Source organism: Borostomias antarcticus, assembly GCF_949987555.1.
Source record: "Borostomias antarcticus genome assembly, chromosome: 14".
Classification (NCBI taxonomy): domain Eukaryota; kingdom Metazoa; phylum Chordata; class Actinopteri; order Stomiiformes; family Stomiidae; genus Borostomias; species Borostomias antarcticus.
In genome coordinates, this window is record NC_140247.1 from 8897505 (window position 1) to 8914862 (window position 17358).

At 43.8% G+C, this 17358-nt stretch overlaps 2 protein-coding genes across 2 annotated transcripts; one reads left to right on the forward strand and one right to left on the reverse strand.

Moving 5' to 3' along the window:
* The first annotated feature begins 6915 nt into the window (after positions 1–6915).
* ccdc43 (coiled-coil domain containing 43) lies at positions 6916–9556 on the forward strand. Its single transcript, XM_084448677.1, has 5 exons — positions 6916–7101; positions 7533–7623; positions 7778–7913; positions 8098–8150; positions 8533–9556. The coding sequence occupies exons 1-5, from the start codon at positions 6928–6930 to the stop codon at positions 8718–8720; spliced, it is 642 nt and encodes a 213-aa protein (XP_084304803.1). The 5' UTR covers positions 6916–6927; the 3' UTR covers positions 8721–9556.
* Positions 9557–10374: 818 nt separating this feature from the next.
* On the reverse strand, positions 10375–15004 carry moto (minamoto; the record flags this gene model as incomplete). Its single annotated transcript, XM_084448414.1, has 4 exons — positions 10375–10520; positions 12621–12801; positions 13039–13173; positions 13334–15004. 4 exons carry the CDS (start codon positions 15002–15004, stop codon positions 10375–10377), a joined length of 2133 nt encoding a protein of 710 aa, XP_084304540.1.
* Positions 15005–17358: the final 2354 nt, after the last annotated feature.

A 17358-nucleotide genomic window follows, 5' to 3' on the forward strand; every position in this document is an offset into this window, starting at 1 on the left:
AGAACTCTAAGAGCGGTCTCCATGGATGACTGCGTTTGCATATTCATTAGGCCTTCGTCTTTCTGCGCTCATGTGGTGGAGATTTAATTGCGGTGATTCTGTCTAAAGAGCTTGGGAGAGGGGGCGGCAGCCACATCCGGGGGGGATATGGGGAAGGTCCGCCAACAGCTGGCATCAGATCCACAATAACTGTCCTCATCACCATTCACTTGGAAATCGGCTCAAAGTTTTAGTAACACCATCTGAGCAACCAGAGAGCCACAAAGACACTGAGCCGCAGGATGCAAGGGTCTTTGAGGATAAAATAAAATCCCAAAGTCTACACTTGCTTGTCCCAGAATGCTCCCTTTAGGACCTTTACCATTTTCATTGTCGGGTGTTTAATTTTTATTTTAATAATATAAATGAATACAAGGCAAGCCAACATATATGATGAGGGGATGTGCTGTTGTTTGCTGTTTTTAATATTGCAAATGGATGCTGGTTTTTCAGGGGGCTGGTGTGTGTGCTGTCACATTGACGCTACCGCACGGGAGATGTTGACAGAGAGGACATTGCACACTGGCTGGTGGCATTGGGAGATGAAGACAGGGGTGTGTGTGTGTGTGGGGGGGGGGGGGGGGGGGAGAAGGGTTGCCTGTGGAGCTGAGCATGTGAATGCCCACCCACTCACATGGCCTGGCGGCCCTCGTCACTTCGCATCAATCCACAACCCTCGATAAAAATAGGATGGCCGTCCTACAGGGCGACAGCATTCTGCGCCGACCACGGGCTTCTCTGCTTGAGACGTGACAGAGGCTGTGGCGGTCTGGAGGCCTAGTCGTGCCGGCCTGACACTCACACAAGTGAGCCTCTCTCCCCTCGTCTCTTTGACACCTCCTCCCTCCTTAAACCAGCGCCTCTCCACTTTATTTACGTGCTGAAGTACAGAGGCATCTGTACTAGCAGGAGGAGCGACAGCACAGTCTAAACCAGACCGCATACCACACCAGATAACAACATTCTGAATAGAAATTAGCGTGTTGTTTAAGTTGATACAGGTACACTCGGCCCCTATATCAATATCAATGTGTATAAGAGTTTAAATAATGTATCTGGGATCTGAGGAGAGACACGCAGGACAACAAAACAGCGCGTAAACACCGCAGCTTCCTTGTGGCATCGGAGGAGCTTCACACTTCATTACTGCAAGGCCGGCGACGTGTGAAGCCATTACACCGGAGGGGGGGGGGCAACCGATACCCCAAACACACAGAGTGCTCTGCAGTCCATGCACTCGGAAACCCTCTTCCTTGATTTATTCAAACAGCCGGCAGCTCCCCCAATGTTAGCTTCTGTGAAGTGCATTGTATTGCCTATGTGTATGAAGTGCGCTAGCCAAAAAAATGAAGTTTGATTTGATTTGCCAAAGAAATAGGGGCAGAGGGCAGAAATAATAGTTTGTAGCTCTTGCTACTGTACAGACCTTAGGCTATGACCTCAGTTTGGTCTACTTACTAATAGAGTATGTGAGCAAAGTTATGGCTGCATGTGAAGTTGCAGCGCCACCGTTTGCTAATGAGTAAATTATTGTCTTCCATCTCCACCCAGTGGTTAACAGTAGAATACTTTGTACACTCATGCCCCTCTGCTCCAAAGAGTATGGAATGCCAAGAGGGGACAGCTAAGTGCATTTTTGGCACCCGCCTGAAGAGGGTACTCATGTAGCGTTTCCGCCATTATGGACTGTCATCTGCAGCCGAATTCATCCAGTCAGGTCAAAATGAAGACTACAAATCAGCTGCTGAAAAAAATGCACAAAGAAGTGCAAAGGGTTGAGTCTGACATGTTTTGGTCACTTGGTCATCCAGCTCCAAGGCGATGGCTCCTACAAAAAAAAAAAGTTGTAATTCACAATTGATTGAGATGATATGGTTCAAATAGCCTAAAGTTGGCATATATTTTCCATCAGCAATATGGTTAGCCTACCTTTGATCATGTGTGTAGTTTTGGTTCTGCCTACTTCTTGGCGACGTAAGAATGAAGAAACATGGCAGCAACACTTGCTGAACTCGTCGCTAAATGCCAACGGCAGGTTGTTTTTGGCATCAGCATGGCCATTTTCAACTCTGCCTTGGTCACTAGATCAGCTTCTGAGTGTCCTCTAATAAAGAATGAATCAATCGTTGGCGTTCCTCTATCCCTCAATGGCTACTTTATGTTTAGCCGTGCTAGCATGTTTTGTTAAATCATTTTTCCCTCCGTGCTCCACACTGAGGTCGACGTTGCAAGGCTTGCAAAACGCATGGTGGGTGCTACAGCGGCTGGCATTCCCCCAGGAGAAGGTCTCGGTCCAGGTCGACTGGAATTTGGCAGCATATTTATTTTTTTATTTTTCAATTTGTCTTTTCTTGGGAGGAGTGTCAGGTGTTTCACCCTCCACCTCTGCTGTCGGCCACGGAGGATATCGTGAACCCATAATCGAGTCCGACCAACTCTCCTCCTCAGCCTCTAAATAGGCTAGAGCCAGAGCACTCTTTCTACTTTTTGACATAACAGTAAAAGCCAAAAAGTTGCTTAGTGCAAGTAAATAATGTAACGGTTGGTTACAAGATAAAACGTAAGGTACAATGTATCGAACTTGGGTAGAGTCAAGAATGTTGTTATGGAAACGAAATACCGCATCTTTTTTTTGTGCGTAGCTGTAAGACATCGCACCATAGGTGCGTGGCTGTAATGGTGTGTTCGTTTGTGGCCGGAGATGGCAAGTGGCAAAATACTTACCTCCGACCTGTGTGCATTCGAGCTATAGCGAAGTCGCAAAAACATGGATGCGCAGATTCTCTCTGTTGCGCTTACATGTCTCTTGTTCTCACTTTTTTTTTAAATGACGACATTACCTAGATAGGTTACCTAGCTAGCTAACGCGTTAGCCTAAAGATTGCCTGTAACGTTAGCTAGACGACGGTTGTGACCAGAAGGACTCGTTTCATCACTTTTGCTGGTTGCAAGTTACAACTTCACCGTTGAAAAAACACTGAACGGCTAATAACGATAGGTTTTAGTAACTACGGCATTAGAAAGTTGAACATTGTCTTTTCAATTCACACAATTGTGTTTCAATCATATTTTTACTTACCGTTGTTCATATTCGCAGCCATTTTGGATTGACTTCAGTCGGCAACTGGGGGCTGAGAAACAGTGAATCTGTAGTGTGGACACAGCCTAAGATAGTACAAACTTTTTCAACTGCGCGGCTATGCGAGTGATGCACTTCGCCTGGTTGGAGTCATGCACGCAGGCAGGGTTGCCAGATACTGCGACAAATATCCCCCACAATCATACTTTTTTCCTCTGGGGAAAAATCTGATCGGGAGCCTCGCGGGAGAAAGGGTTAAAAATCGTGACTCTCCCGCGTAAATCGGGAAAGTTGGCAGGTCTGCCCTATGCATGGATGTATTAATAGAACTGGATACAGCCACTCCATTCACTGGCCGCTATCAACAATGAAGCCCTATTGAACCGCGCCATCTTGGCAAATTTGTAGTCATTTGACTATTTCCGGTGACTTTTGACTTGCGCAGTTGTGCTTTTCTGGCCTTCCGGTGACTTTTGACTTGCGCAGTTGAGATTCTCTGGCCGACGCGCGTCCACGAAAAAGTTCACATTTATCTGAAATGTAGACGCACGTTCCCGGCTCTCTCGGCTCTCCCCGCTTTGATTTAGCAATGAAAACCGGCTTGCATATTAACCTGTTTTTGTCAAATATATCAATTGGAGAAATTATTTTTTCATCCAGGCATCTTAGTTTTAACAGGTTAAATATAACTGAACATGTTTCGTTTGCTAGTAGATGGTATTCATTCCGTTCGCGATAACGTTATTGCAGCCAGGCTAAATTCCTCCAGGGAGCCAGTGACCGGCGAGTTGAAGAGCTTCACTCCCCGCCAGCAGGAGCTTTGGCCGCGGCTACCGCATCTCGGATAACCCGCTGAGTTCCTGGCTGCTATTTCACACTCGCCCTTGATCAATCCCAATACCGATCCATGGTAATAATGAATCAATCGTTCAGATCAGATCGGCAGTGCTGCATGCATGTTACAACATCATTGTTAGCTTTATTAACATAACCATAGCCTACATTTATCTCTCTAACGTTAGGCTATCCATCTTACACCAGTCGGCCATTCGATAGCTGGAAGCGGTCAACGCCAACGTTGACTGAAAACACCCAAACTCAGTGTATCGTTTCATCTTCATGCTACACATCAACTCCTTTACATTGTATGTGAATACATTCCTGTTATTCTAAAAATATCCCATTTCTGTCCATTCCTGGAAAAGGCTAATAATTGCTGTCAAATGATCACTCCAGTTTATCACCGTATCCCACTACCATTTCAACTATGCACAGGAGATTGTCTTGTGGTCATTTTCATTAAAAATGATTAGCCTGATCAGTTTGTTGTATGTATTAAGCCCTTTTTGAGCGGTATGCTTGTATTAATAGCTTATAGCTTGCCATACTCACCAACCTTGGGACCTCAGAAATAGGGAGCATTTCCAAACCAAATTGCGGGGGGGGGGGGGGCATTAAAAGCATTACAAATTAGACATTAAAAGCATTAAAACGAAATGTGAAACATTATATATATATATATATATATATATATATATATATATATATATATATATATATATATATATGTGTGTGTATGGAGCAATTGTTTTTAATGTCCGACTTTTGTCTGTGCTGTTCAGTAAATGTGCATCTGTCCTAATTTATTGTAGCCTATCTACTACACAACCTAGTTCAAATTTATGAATCTCCCGCGGCGTGATCATTTCCAAACCAAATTGCGGGGGGGGGGGGGGGGGGGGGGCATTAAAAGCATTACAAATTAGACATTAAAAGCATTAAAACGAAATGTGAAACAGCATGACAACATACATATTCCTTGATTATTTGTATGCTGTGTTGTCCCGTCTGAGTTTGTCCTGTTCGTGATTGGTCTCGTGTTCCCACTCGATAGGCTTGCACCTTGACGTTGGTGAGTGGGCTTTAAACCAAGACGGGCCTTTGTATGTGTATGTGTGTATGTATGTGGTTTGTGTGTCATATTCTATTATTGAAATGTAATAACAGAAACAGTGTGCCTCCTCTTATCCTCACAGCTCAAGCCATTTTTAGGAGACCAGTTCACACCTCAACCAGACCTGCTGCTGTTTAGGACCTGCTTTAAGCCCTTTTTTGTGGTGTCCGTTTTCTGTGTTCTGTGTCAAGTAAGCCAACCCACCTTCAATGCAGTGTAGCCTCCACATTTGAATGGTTACAGCAGTCTTGTCGTCTACAAGCAACAGTCTCTGGCTTTGCATGGCAATTTATGTAGTATCATCCGAGTTCTACAAATGCTGTACTTTTTTGTACTGTAAGTAACCCCTCAATTATTCAATTTTACTGGGGAGCAGTGACCATAGCCTACTTGCCAACCCTCCTGACTTCCGCGGGAGATTCATAAATTTGAACTAGGTTGTGTAGTAGATAGGCTACAATAAATTAGGACAGATGCACATTTACTGAACAGCACAGACAAAAGTCGGACATTAAAAACAATTGCTCCATACACACATATATATATATATATATATATAATGTTTCACATTTCGTTTTAATGCTTTTAATGTCTAATTTGTAATTGTGAAATAGCAGCCAGGAACTCAGCGGGTTATCCGAGATGCGGTAGCCGCGGCCAAAGCTCCTGCTGGCGGGGAGTGAAGCTCTTCAACTCGCCAGTCACTGGCTCCCTGGAGGAATTTAGCCTGGCTGCAATAACGTTATCGCGAACGGAATGAATACCATCTACTAGCAAACAAAACATGTTCAATTATATTTAACCTGTTAAAACTAAGATGCCAGGATCAAAAAATAATTTCTCCAATTGATATATTTGACAAAAACAGGTTAATATGCAAGCCGGTTTTCATTGCTAAATCAAAGCGGGGAGAGCCGAGAGAGCCGGGAACGCGCGTCTACATTTCAGATAAATGTGAACTTTTTCGTGGACGCGCGTCGGCCAGAGAAGCTCAACTGCGCAAGTCAAAAGTCACCGGAAATAGCCAAGTGACTACAAATCTAGCCAAGATGGCGCGGTTCAATAGGCCTTCACTTTAGATTTCGAATCCTGGGGGCTTGGCCCTATGCTGCTTCCATCCTACCTCCCAGACACAGCTCCTTGGTATTACTGAAGATGGCTAGTCTAGCCAAGTTACAGCTTGTAATGGGTATGAGCATGAAAGTAAATTCTATTATTTAAAATTATTTATTATTTAGTTAACACAAGTGTCAACGTGAAAAAGTGAGTGCATGACACTGACAGCTAACAGTGCAGCACAGGTTAAGCAATCAACTTGACAGTCCAAAATGGCGACGGCCCGGCTCAGCTCCTGGGCGTTTTGGTTCCATATCAGAATGAATGGAGTGTTCCCTCTTGACATTCCATTCTCTTTGTCTAAACTGCAAATGAAGGATGAGAGTGTTACGAGTATACCTCCATGGTTACGAGGCCTAAGGCACCAGACTCACGGGCTCCACCTTGAGGTCAGATCCAACCAATGGAATTTTGCCACATAGCTATAATATTGTTTATCTTACTGTCAAGTGAATTTTTGCCAGCCTGTACATTTAGAAGCTTCCAAATCCCTGCTATGCGCTGTATTATTCGTGTCAGCTAGAGCAATATAGGTGCATATCAGATTATGTTTTCTTCAAGATTTCGGACGCCAGTAAACGTAGTTCAAATTTGAATTAACGATTGTTTTCCATAGATATGTGGAATAAACACAGAGTTGAAATAAACTATAAATAAACCCGCCTGAAATAAACACCGAGTTGCTTTAGCAGGCAATCTGCACGGTCGTCTCGTGGTGTCTGGACCCCATAGGGCCATCATGGCTGCGCCCGTGACAGACGCCGGGGAGTTTGAAAACTGGCTAAATGATCGACTTGATTCTTTGGAAGTGGATCGCGAGGTGTATGGAGCGTATATTTTAGGAGTCTTGCAAGAAGAGGAGACGGATGATGAGAAGGGAGATGCATTACAAGGAATCCTGTCAGCGTTTTTGGTAAATGTAAACTGCACGACACACCATGCGATGCTCACTGCTACAACTTGGGACGTTAGTCACCGTAACGTGAGCTAATAGGTGACTGTCGTGAGCTGCCATGCCATGATATAGTTGTTCATGTGTAGCATTTTAGGGGAAAAAGCAACCTCACTTTAACTAGCGTAACGTTATAGTTGCGAATGACTAAAGAAGACTGGTCACTTAGCTAGCTAGCCGACTCCTGTGCTAGCTTGCTTTTATTAGCCAGTGAGTCAGTATTTCTGCCTTCTAGTACTTACTTTCTAATTTTAGACAGCTCTGTCGGTTGCTGACATTCGAGTTTGTTCGTAGCAGGCCAGCGAACAGAAACGATTGCCTCTCGTCGATAGTTGAGTCAGAGTTATTTGAACAACAACTGTTACTCGTATGCCTTTGTCTCGCATTCACAGGAGGAAGACTCGCTTGAAGATGTCTGTAGAGAGATCATTAGGCAGTGGACGGAGAGCAAGGCCCGGTCTGCAGCCAAGAGTGATGTTGATGGTAGGCTGAGGCTACAGTGTGCTGTGTATTAGATGCAAGGAGGAGAGGTTCACCTCCTCCTGTGAAGAATATTCAAGATCATAGTAATTATTCACCTGATCATTATCTGATGCTGACCTCCTCCACTAACTCTCCCTCTTACCTCTGTGCATAGTTGAGGTACAGGCCATCGCCAGCCTGATAGAGAAACAAGCCCAGATTGTTGTGAAACAGAAGGAGGTGTCTGAGGAGTCAAAGAAGAAGAAAGAGGCCCTCCTGGCTCAATATGCCAATGTCACCGATGATGAAGAATATCCTTGGTCTAGATGATTAGCTATGGCTGTTGGATATTTGTATGTAGTATTTTTGTAGCCCAGCTGATGTGCAGAACTGTGGTACACACACAGTGAGTGTTGTATCAACAGGTGTCACCCATGTAAAACACCATAATATTATGTTCACAAGAATCGGTGTCGGTTTCCTTGACATGAACACTGCAGCTGAAGAAGAGGAGCCGGCAGGTGGAGCTTTTCTAAGCAGTGAAAAATGTATCCTTTTCCATGCTACAGTCTGTTGTATTCTAACTCATTTACAGTGCACAAACATATATTATACAGATATTATTGATGACCTTTATTCTCTCTGGTAATGTAGTGGAAAAGTACTAGGGCTGTTGAGAGGGGTCAGGGAAGAATTTTTACAGCTCACTTATCTGGCCCCCGGGTGATTACGTTTTTTTTTTTTTTTTCTTCCCTCTGGAATATGTAGAGAGTGGGTCGTATGCCCACCTCCCTTGTTCTCTGTAAAGCGCATTGTGTTGCCTCTGGGCATGAAATGCGCTATACAAATAAAGCTTTGATTGATTGATTGATTGAGGGCTCCATGCCCGGCCGTTTGATGGTGTGTGATATCCTTGACTCTGAGTCTCAGCCCTGTTTAAGAATACCAACGTGGAGGAGGTACTGACCCGTAAGAAGCAGCAGCGTGACCAGGCCCGGGAGGATTCCCAGAAGAAGAAGGAGCAGGACAAGATGCAACGCGAGAAGGACAAGCTGGTCAAGCAGGAGAGGAAGGACAAGGAGAAGAAACGCACACAAAAAGGGGAACGCAAAAGATAAAACCGAAACGTGACCCTTTTGGACATTGTTAGATGGTTTTGTTACCGGACACAAAAAAAACAATCTTTGATGCCTCTTTTTCCCTAGCCCCTCTTAACATGTGTCAACACAACTTCTTGATTTAGAGCAATGATTGAACTCATCACTCTGTTAATTGCTTTCTTCATGCTGTTAGTATTCATACAGGCATGTAGAGTTTACTAAATGTTATCTAAAGCTGGAAAACACGTTCAGCTATTGTTACCCATGAAAACATTTGTCAAGAAAGGAAAACACTCAGTGGTTTGACTCTTGTTGAGTAAACAAACTAATCCATATTTAACCTGTACAAGCTCCTACCTGTAACCAGTCACTAGTCTGCCTTTGCTGAACAGAAAAGGAGCAACATTTGTTTGGATTTCCATTTCAGTTTCATGTGCTAATAGGAGTACAGAAATATTCTGCAAGGCCTACAACTTCTGAGAAGTTGTCAGTGGGAGTAATACACCATTGGTTTGTTTTATACTCATGTACAGAGCTGCTGCTGCTGTACACAACGTGCCAATGTCTTGCAAATGCCTCAACTCCATACTCCTCTTAACACTCATGTCATTTTGTTGGGCCCTCAAGCCTTCACTTAGCGTCTATGCACTCATGTAAGAGAAGAGCAAACTGGTGATGGTGACATCTTTATTATACCCCAACTAGATCATGTACATTGAACAGAGTACTGCAACGGGGACATTTTTAACAATTTCAAATGAATAAAAGCTGTTTTAAAGACTGGTGCTATACTTTCTTGTTTTCATATGATGAAATAACTACATGCAGAAAATCAATCTTTGGGGAACTTCATTGTTAGCTGGCTCATGTTTTAACTTAGAAATTGGCTGAGAAACAATGTGATTAACATTGCATTGCTGTTAATCAGTAAATAAGATAAACATTAAAGCATATGGGCGCAGACTACCAGACTCTGTTTTTTTCCTGCAGTTTCCACCAGTCTTGTCAAACCAGTCACATTAATCCCAGTGATCACACTGTATGCTGTAGTCACTTCCTAGCTCCATTCAATGTGCATCACCACAATTCAATGTCCATCAACACTCCTTCACTTTATATTAATCATATTTAACTTTTACTCCTTTACGAGCTCTGGATGTGCTGCTAGGTATATTTTGTTGTCTGCCCTTATTTGTGACTCTTTAACATCTAATATTTTTATGCCTACTACATAGTTGTTGCTTGCCATGTCCTAAGGATTTCATTGTTCAGAATTACCTTGTGTTATAATGTGCATTTGATAAATAAAACACTTTGACTTTGAACAAGATACAATTGATAACAGTCAATGCATATCAGTTTCAGAAGAGAAAAACCCCCAAAAGTTTAGAATTATTAGCGATTGATTAGTATGTAAACATAAACATAGAATGACATAAAATGGATTCCATTATCATGCTTACTTAGTGTAATTTTCACTTATGATTCACAATAATCTCCTTTTCACTTATGATTAACAAAAAATGTACTTAAGAAGAACCTTGAGGCAACAGTACTAACCAATGAGCCACCGTGCTGCCTAAATTGTATAAGATAAATCACATTTCATACTATGAATGGGCCAGGCATGGCGTCATGGTGGGAGCATCAGAAGGGCAGAGGCCCTCTCTCCTCAGAAGGGCCTTCGCTCGCCCTGCTCCTCCAGCTGATCGGTGGAGGTCTTGGGGAGGGTCATCTGCAGGGCACACCACATGGCGGTGCGGGACTTCTTGGTGGTGACACACAGGTCCCTCAGTGCCACGGCCAGCAGCAGGATGTCTTTCAGAACCACAAGAAGCAGACATGATCAGGCTTTTTCAAGAGGAAACATTTCTGATTTGGTGCGCCATGCTTAGACATGACAATACAGACTGAGCCAGAAAAGCATGTCAGTGAATACAGCCCAGATTTTAGGTCAGATACAGTTATGGTCAAAAGTTTAAATACACTTGTGTCGTGGCAATCTTGAGTTTCCAATAATTTCTACAACTCTTATATTTCTGTGATGGAGTGATTGGAGAGCATACTTCTTTGTTACAAAAATACATGAAGTTTGGTTCTTTTATGAATTTATTATGTACTACTGAAAATGTGACCAAATCTGCTGGGTCAAAAATACAGTAATATTAATAATTATCAATTGTGGTGATGTAGAAAGTTGTGTCAATCAAATTTGTGGCATGGCCTCTTAACTTCTTGTGAGTGATTATGATTGACTACAGCTGGTGACTTCTCTGAGCCCATTTAAATAGGGCTCATTTGATACAATCATTAGGCTCAGCTACAAACGTTTCAATGGGAGCTCATCACGGATCAGAAAAAGCGGATCACTGACTTGAACAAGTCAGGAAAGTCACTTGGAGCCATTTCAAAGCAGTTACAGGTCCCAAGATCAACTGTGTAGTTGTGTCACTGCCACAATCAGGAAGAAAATGCAAGCTATCACCTGCTGCTGAGAGAAAACTGGTCAGGATGGTCAATCAAGAACCACCAAAAAGAAGGGCTGTGTTCCGAATCGCATACTACCCTACTATATAGTATGCCAAAACAGGGTGAGTATGTCCCAATACATAGTATGCCACATGCAGTATGGCAAAAAATACCAGGATGTCCTACTACATCCGGTCGTGTTTTGCAGTATGCAAGCCTGCAGGCTTTTCTGGCTATTCTGACCCACAATCCTGTGCGCAGCGGAAATGTGCGTCACATGTGCGAGTCGTGACAGCTGTAGAAGAATGTCGTGTTATGGACAGCAACGGATGTGGGCAAATTTCAAGGCGCAATGTTATGACAAGGTAGTATGTCCCAATTGGATGCCTACTGCTTGCAAAGTACGTACTTTCTAAGGGCAGCTGTAGTAGGTACTGGTAGTAAGAAGTAGAAGTATGCGATTCGGAACGCAGCCCAGGTCTGCAATGAATTAGAAGCTGCTGGAACACAGGTGTCAGTGTCCACAGTCAAACGTGTTTTACATCGCCAGGGGCTGAGAGGCTGCCGTGCAAGAAGGAAGTCTTTGCTCCAGATGCGGTGCCTTAAGGCTCGACTGAAGTTTGCTGCTGATCACATGGACAAAGAAAAGGCCTTCTGGAGGAAGGTTCTGTGGTCAGATGAAACAAAAACTGAGCTGTTTGGCCACAATGACCAGAAATATGTTTGGAGGAGAGGAGGTGAGGCCTTTAACCCCAAGAACACCATGCCTACCGTCAAGCATGGTGGTGGTGGTATTCTGCTCTGGGCCTGTTTTGCTGCAAATGGAACTGGTGCTTTACAGAAAGTAAATGGAATAATGAGGGAGAATTACCTCAAAATTCTTCAGGATAACCTAAAATCATCAGCCAGAAGGCTGGGTCTTGGGCGCACTTGGGTGTTCCAACAGGACAATGAACCCAAACCCCCTCAAAAGTGGTAAAGGAACGGCTAAATCAGGCTAGAATTAAGGTTTTAGAATGGCTTTCCCAAAGTCCTGACTTAAACCCCATCGAGAACATGTGGACAGTGCTGAAGTCCATGTCAGAAAGCCAACAAATTTAGCTGAACTGCACAGATTCTGTGGTCAAAGATTCAACCAGAAACTTTTGGATGGCTACCAAAAGCATCTGAGGTGAAAATCGCCAAGGGACATGTAACCAAATAATATTATTGCTGGATGTATATTTTTGACCCAGCAGATTTTGTCCTATTTTCAGAAGACCCATAAAAATTTCATAAAAGAACCAAACTTCATGGATTTTTTTGTGACAAAGACAAATGTGCTCAAATCACTCTATCACAGAAAAATAAGAATAGTCGAAATTATTGGAAACTCGAGACATGCCAACACATGTTCTTTGCAAGTGTATGTAAATGTTTGACCACGACTGTATGTTTTCTCTGAATTACCTCTGTCCTCTCTGAAATGGGCCCCTCCCGGCCTCTGCCGGTTGGATGTGTTGACAAATTCCTCCTCGCGTCTGGCCTGGGTAATGTAAATAGCCTCTTGATGTCTGTCCAGGGCTGAACCAATATTGGCGTGAAAGGGGAAGCTACGGAGATGCTCCATCTCACCAAGAAGGCTCACCACCTAAGAAATGGAAATTACAACATCAATGACAATATGAATATACTATTATTTTCATACTTATGTGGGTGACTATCCAATTAACACAGAAATATGTACCGTTTTCAAATTAAGCTAATAACACCTACAGCAACCATCCTCAACAGTCTTTATCAATGAGACTTTTATTGGTGATAGACGAGTAAAGCTGTGGGTGGGACTAGCATTGGGTGTAACCAACTCTAGCGTTGGGTGTCTCACCCTGGTTTGCTCTCTGATCTGGTCCACGATGAGATGGTCCACTCTGGATGGGTTCGGAGGGACTTTGGGGAAGGCACTGTTGCTTACAGCTGAGATCCGCCTCACAGGGTAGCTATTGGTAAGGATCACCTCTGTCTGAAACAGAAAATATGAAAAAGAAAAGAGTCTGTATTTGCCCACAAATAAAACTATTCATACAACAATAATTGGTAGTTAACATGTTTATTAACAGGCACCATCATCAGGGGCATAATATTTAGTCAACCATAACACATCTTAACACACCTATGCTTACCTTCTTCCTCTCCTTCTCCAGGAACCTCCACTGCTCATAGCATTCCTCCAGGTGGAAGTGGAGCTGGCTCATGGGCCCCCCGCGGTTCCTCATCCTCGGGGACCTCAGTGCCGAGGGAATCCCCGAGTACGGGCCCTCTCCACTGGACCCCATCAGGTCATAAGGGTTGAAAGCTGCAAACTCACTGTCTGGCAGCAAATCACACAGGTCAACGAGGGGGAATGGGCTGCCATAAGGGAGAGAGGACCTGGGGTTGAAGCCAGAGGACCTCATGGAGGGCAAGTGGTAGTTGTTCTGTCTGGGGTCGCTCCCAGGATACATGTAGGGCAGAAACAGTGGCATCTTCCCCGCGTTAACGTTGCCGTTTCCTCCTCCAAATCTCTGAGAGCTGTACATGCTTCCCAAGATGTCCAGGTAAGGGTTGTGAAGGAGCCCCTGCCTCTTGTCACCCTCTCTCATGTGACTGGCTGTATGAGGCCTGGCGGTCTTCCCATCCATGCGCTGTGCGGAGAAGCCCTCTCCCACCAGGCCAGATACGGGCATCCTGTTTTTGTCCAGCTGCATCTCAACGTCTCTATCTCCACATCCCCTCAGCCCGTCCACACCTGTCCCCACCTGACCTTGTCCCATGTGAAGCACTGTACCATCCCCCTGACTGAAATCTTCAATGGACAGTAGACCTCTCTGGATTTGGTGGGATTGTTGAGGCACAAACTCGGACACAGAGTGTGACAATATTTTGGAGGAGACGGAAGGCACACTGTTGCTTCTGGGTGGTTTGGGTGTGCTCTGGTTCTGCTGGCATCGCGAAGTGAACTGGCTCAGATTCAGGTTGGTGGAGATGGGGTTGTTTCCTTTCTGCCCAATCAACTTACTCTGATAAGAATTTGGAGGATTGAAAGATGCAGATAGTGCTTTTGGTTGTTGGAAATAGTCATGTTGTAGACCAAATCCAGATAGATCTTTGGAGCCGAACTCACTCTGCAATGGCTGTTTTCTTCCTGCTCCATCAGTCTCCTGCTGAAGGACTCCAAAGTTCCCTCCCAGCTCCTTGTGAAACTGCATGGTTGGAGTGCTATGTGTTGACACTCTGGGGCTGGTGAACTTTCTCTGCTCAGCCATGCTGTCTTCATACTGCATCTGTGCAGTCTGCTTGTTCTGGACCTCCCTGGCAGATGTGTTGACCTGATCACCAACCATTAGGGCCTGGATATTACTGGCCAGCTTGTTGACACCTTGCATGGTATACTGCCTGGTTCTTCTCGTCTGGCCACTGCTTTGGCCTGTGTAATCTTCATAATAATCATCAAAGCCATGGCTATTCATCTTGCTCTGGGGTGAAAATGCATCCATGTGAGTATTCACTGAACCACAGAGTGCACCAACCTTTTCCGCTGTGCTGTACTCATGTTTACTTGGTCTCATTCTCGACATATAGGAGTTACCCACAGTGGGAATATGTATCCCCATTGGCTTCGACATCTCTTTTGCCTGGGGAGAGTAGGTGTCCAATTCTCCATTGCAGGAAGAGAAGAGCCACTGTTCACTGGAATCCAAGCCGTTGAAATGCTGATACATCTCCTCAGAATCATTGTTCATTGGCTGTCCTTGTGTTATATCGAAAGGCTCAGGGTAGGCATGACTTGGCAAAAAGGCAGAGTTTGGCAGCATTTTTGACTCAGCCTGAAAGTATTGCTCCCTCATGGGCTTTGAAGACCAGACTGATTTTAAATTGAATGGTGTCCTGAAAGGAGAGTTGAGTGCTTACAAATTAGAGATCTGAGGTAGCATTGGTTAATTGTACATTGCCCTAAAGGTGCACAAAGTCATTTGAACAACCTGTTTACCAACAGAAAGGCCAATGCATTCATTTGAATGCATGTCCTGAGAAATCATACAGTACAGTAAAATCATACCCCCAAAACCACTCTTCCACTTGACAGACTGTTAGATATACTTACTTTTCTTCAGTGTAGTAACTGTCCATTTGATCAGGCTCCTCCAAAATATTTGACACCAGCCCATAGAGATCAGCTTCACTTCCACAGTTCATTCCATCAGTGAGATTTCTTGAAGAAAGCAATATAAGATTCTATAAAATGTCTCTCACAAAGTTGTTTTTATCAAACTGCTGGACACTTCACATTCCCAAAAAAATCCCCCTACATTGTTTTTTCCTTCTAGTTCCCTTCTCTCTTATTTCTAGGTACTGTAATTACACATCATGTACAGCATTTCTCATTGTACAGGGTTCAAAACTAACATTTTCCACTGGTGGCACCAGTGCTAGCCAACTAGCAAATGTAATTACATAGCAAGCTGCTATGACAGTTAGTGACTAACGAACGTAGCAACATCTAGTTAGCTAACTTAGCTAGGCTAGCCTAAGTTGAAAGCCACGGCTATAAAGAGCATAGCTGATGTTATATAGCTGTAGCCAAAGAAGCTAGCTGCGCTTTGCTAGGTCAACTAGTTAGCCACATTGGTAAATGGACTGCATTTATATAGTGCTTTTATTCGAGCCTGCTCATTGGGAGCAATTTGGGGTTCAGTGTCTTGACCGTGGACAGGAGGAGGCAGGATTCAAACCGCCAACCCTACAATCACTAGATGGTCTGCTCTACCACTGAGCCACAGCCGCCCCATCTTCCTTGTAGAAGCTATTGTACACAACAGTCACCGTCTGGAACTGCAACCGTTATGAAATGCTACACTGCTCCGTCGAAATGTTTAGCGCCGAATGAGACAAGTGACGAGAAGATGGAGCGAGAGAGAGAAGAAGCGGGTTTGTGCGCCCTTCAGCGGTGTTTGTGTGTGTATGTGTGTGTGTGAATCCTCTCTTTTGAACCCTGTTGTATGAGCCTGGGTTATACACATTTTCGTTTAGTTCACTAACTGTACCTGCTTTTATTGTTCTGGGTGCATTCAATTAGTTGATATGGATCATCATCATGGGCAGACCATGGTGTGTAGGACATGGCAGGTTCTTCTTGCAGTGAGAAATTGGGTGAAGGGAGGAATGGTTGCAACAGCCTGCCATTGTCTCCAGTTCCACAAGTCTGTTGACAAAAAGAGACATTCAATGAAGCCAAACTCGGGTCTCAGAATCCTATAATCCATAATCAAACTCGCTAGGATAGAATAGGTGGTTGAGATGGAAGTTATCTAGCTACTGTAACATACTGTATTTGGCTATCGATGTAAACAGGCCAACACGTTTTTCCATTACCCTAACTTTGTACATGGATGGGTAGTATACAATAGAAAATGACAGAAGCAAAACCTGTTGTTTATCAGCAGAAAAGAGAGCTGATCCTGAAGATGTGCCTTGAAATCCGTTAAAAGCCATTCTGACTCCCCTTGTATCATTGATTCTACCTTTCACAGCATGATTAACCTAGGGAGAATATGATTTTCATGATAAGAATTAATTAAGTTTGGTATAAATATGATGTCCACTTATGAAGTGGCTTAAGTTAGCTAGAATAACTACTAAAGTTAACTTACTTTGGCAACTTACTAACTTAACGTTACTTGAGCTAACTTAACTAAGTTAGCCTAGCTGGCTAGAAAGACGATGGCTAACATTAGCTGAGGCTAGCTAACATTTGCTTGTCTAAATCTGCTAGCTAATGTTAGCTAGTTAGCTAATGTCAAAAGCAAATCAACCTACCTCCATAAATAAACTACTTTTTAGAATTGATTCTTACAGGTGAAATATTCACGATTTAATTACTGACTTTTCACACAGAAGAACTCACTAAATTTCGATTTTACAAGGATGTCAGTTGGCAGAGGAAGGAATAGGTCTCGAGCTCCTGGTTGTTGGCTGCACGCGCTCGCTATCGCGTTCGTCAAATCAACGCCAGTGGGTTGAGTATGGGTTGAGTATGGAGTTGAGTACATATTTCTAGACACGTATTGGTCCGTGAGACTTCTCTTAGGGCCAATGATTATGCTGTGTGGTGAAATTGGCATAGCAACAATGCGTAGCATAGGCTACCAACAATGAGAGAGAGAGAGAG

Coding starts and splice junctions, on each gene's coding strand:
- ccdc43 (XM_084448677.1), top strand. CDS start 6,928: ATGGCTGCGCCCGTGACAGACGCCGGGGAGTTTGAAAACTGGCTAAAT. Junction 7,102..7,532: donor GAATCCTGTCAGCGTTTTTG/GTAAATGTAAAC, acceptor TCGCATTCACAG/GAGGAAGACTCGCTTGAAGA. Junction 7,624..7,777: donor AGCCAAGAGTGATGTTGATG/GTAGGCTGAGGC, acceptor CTCTGTGCATAG/TTGAGGTACAGGCCATCGCC.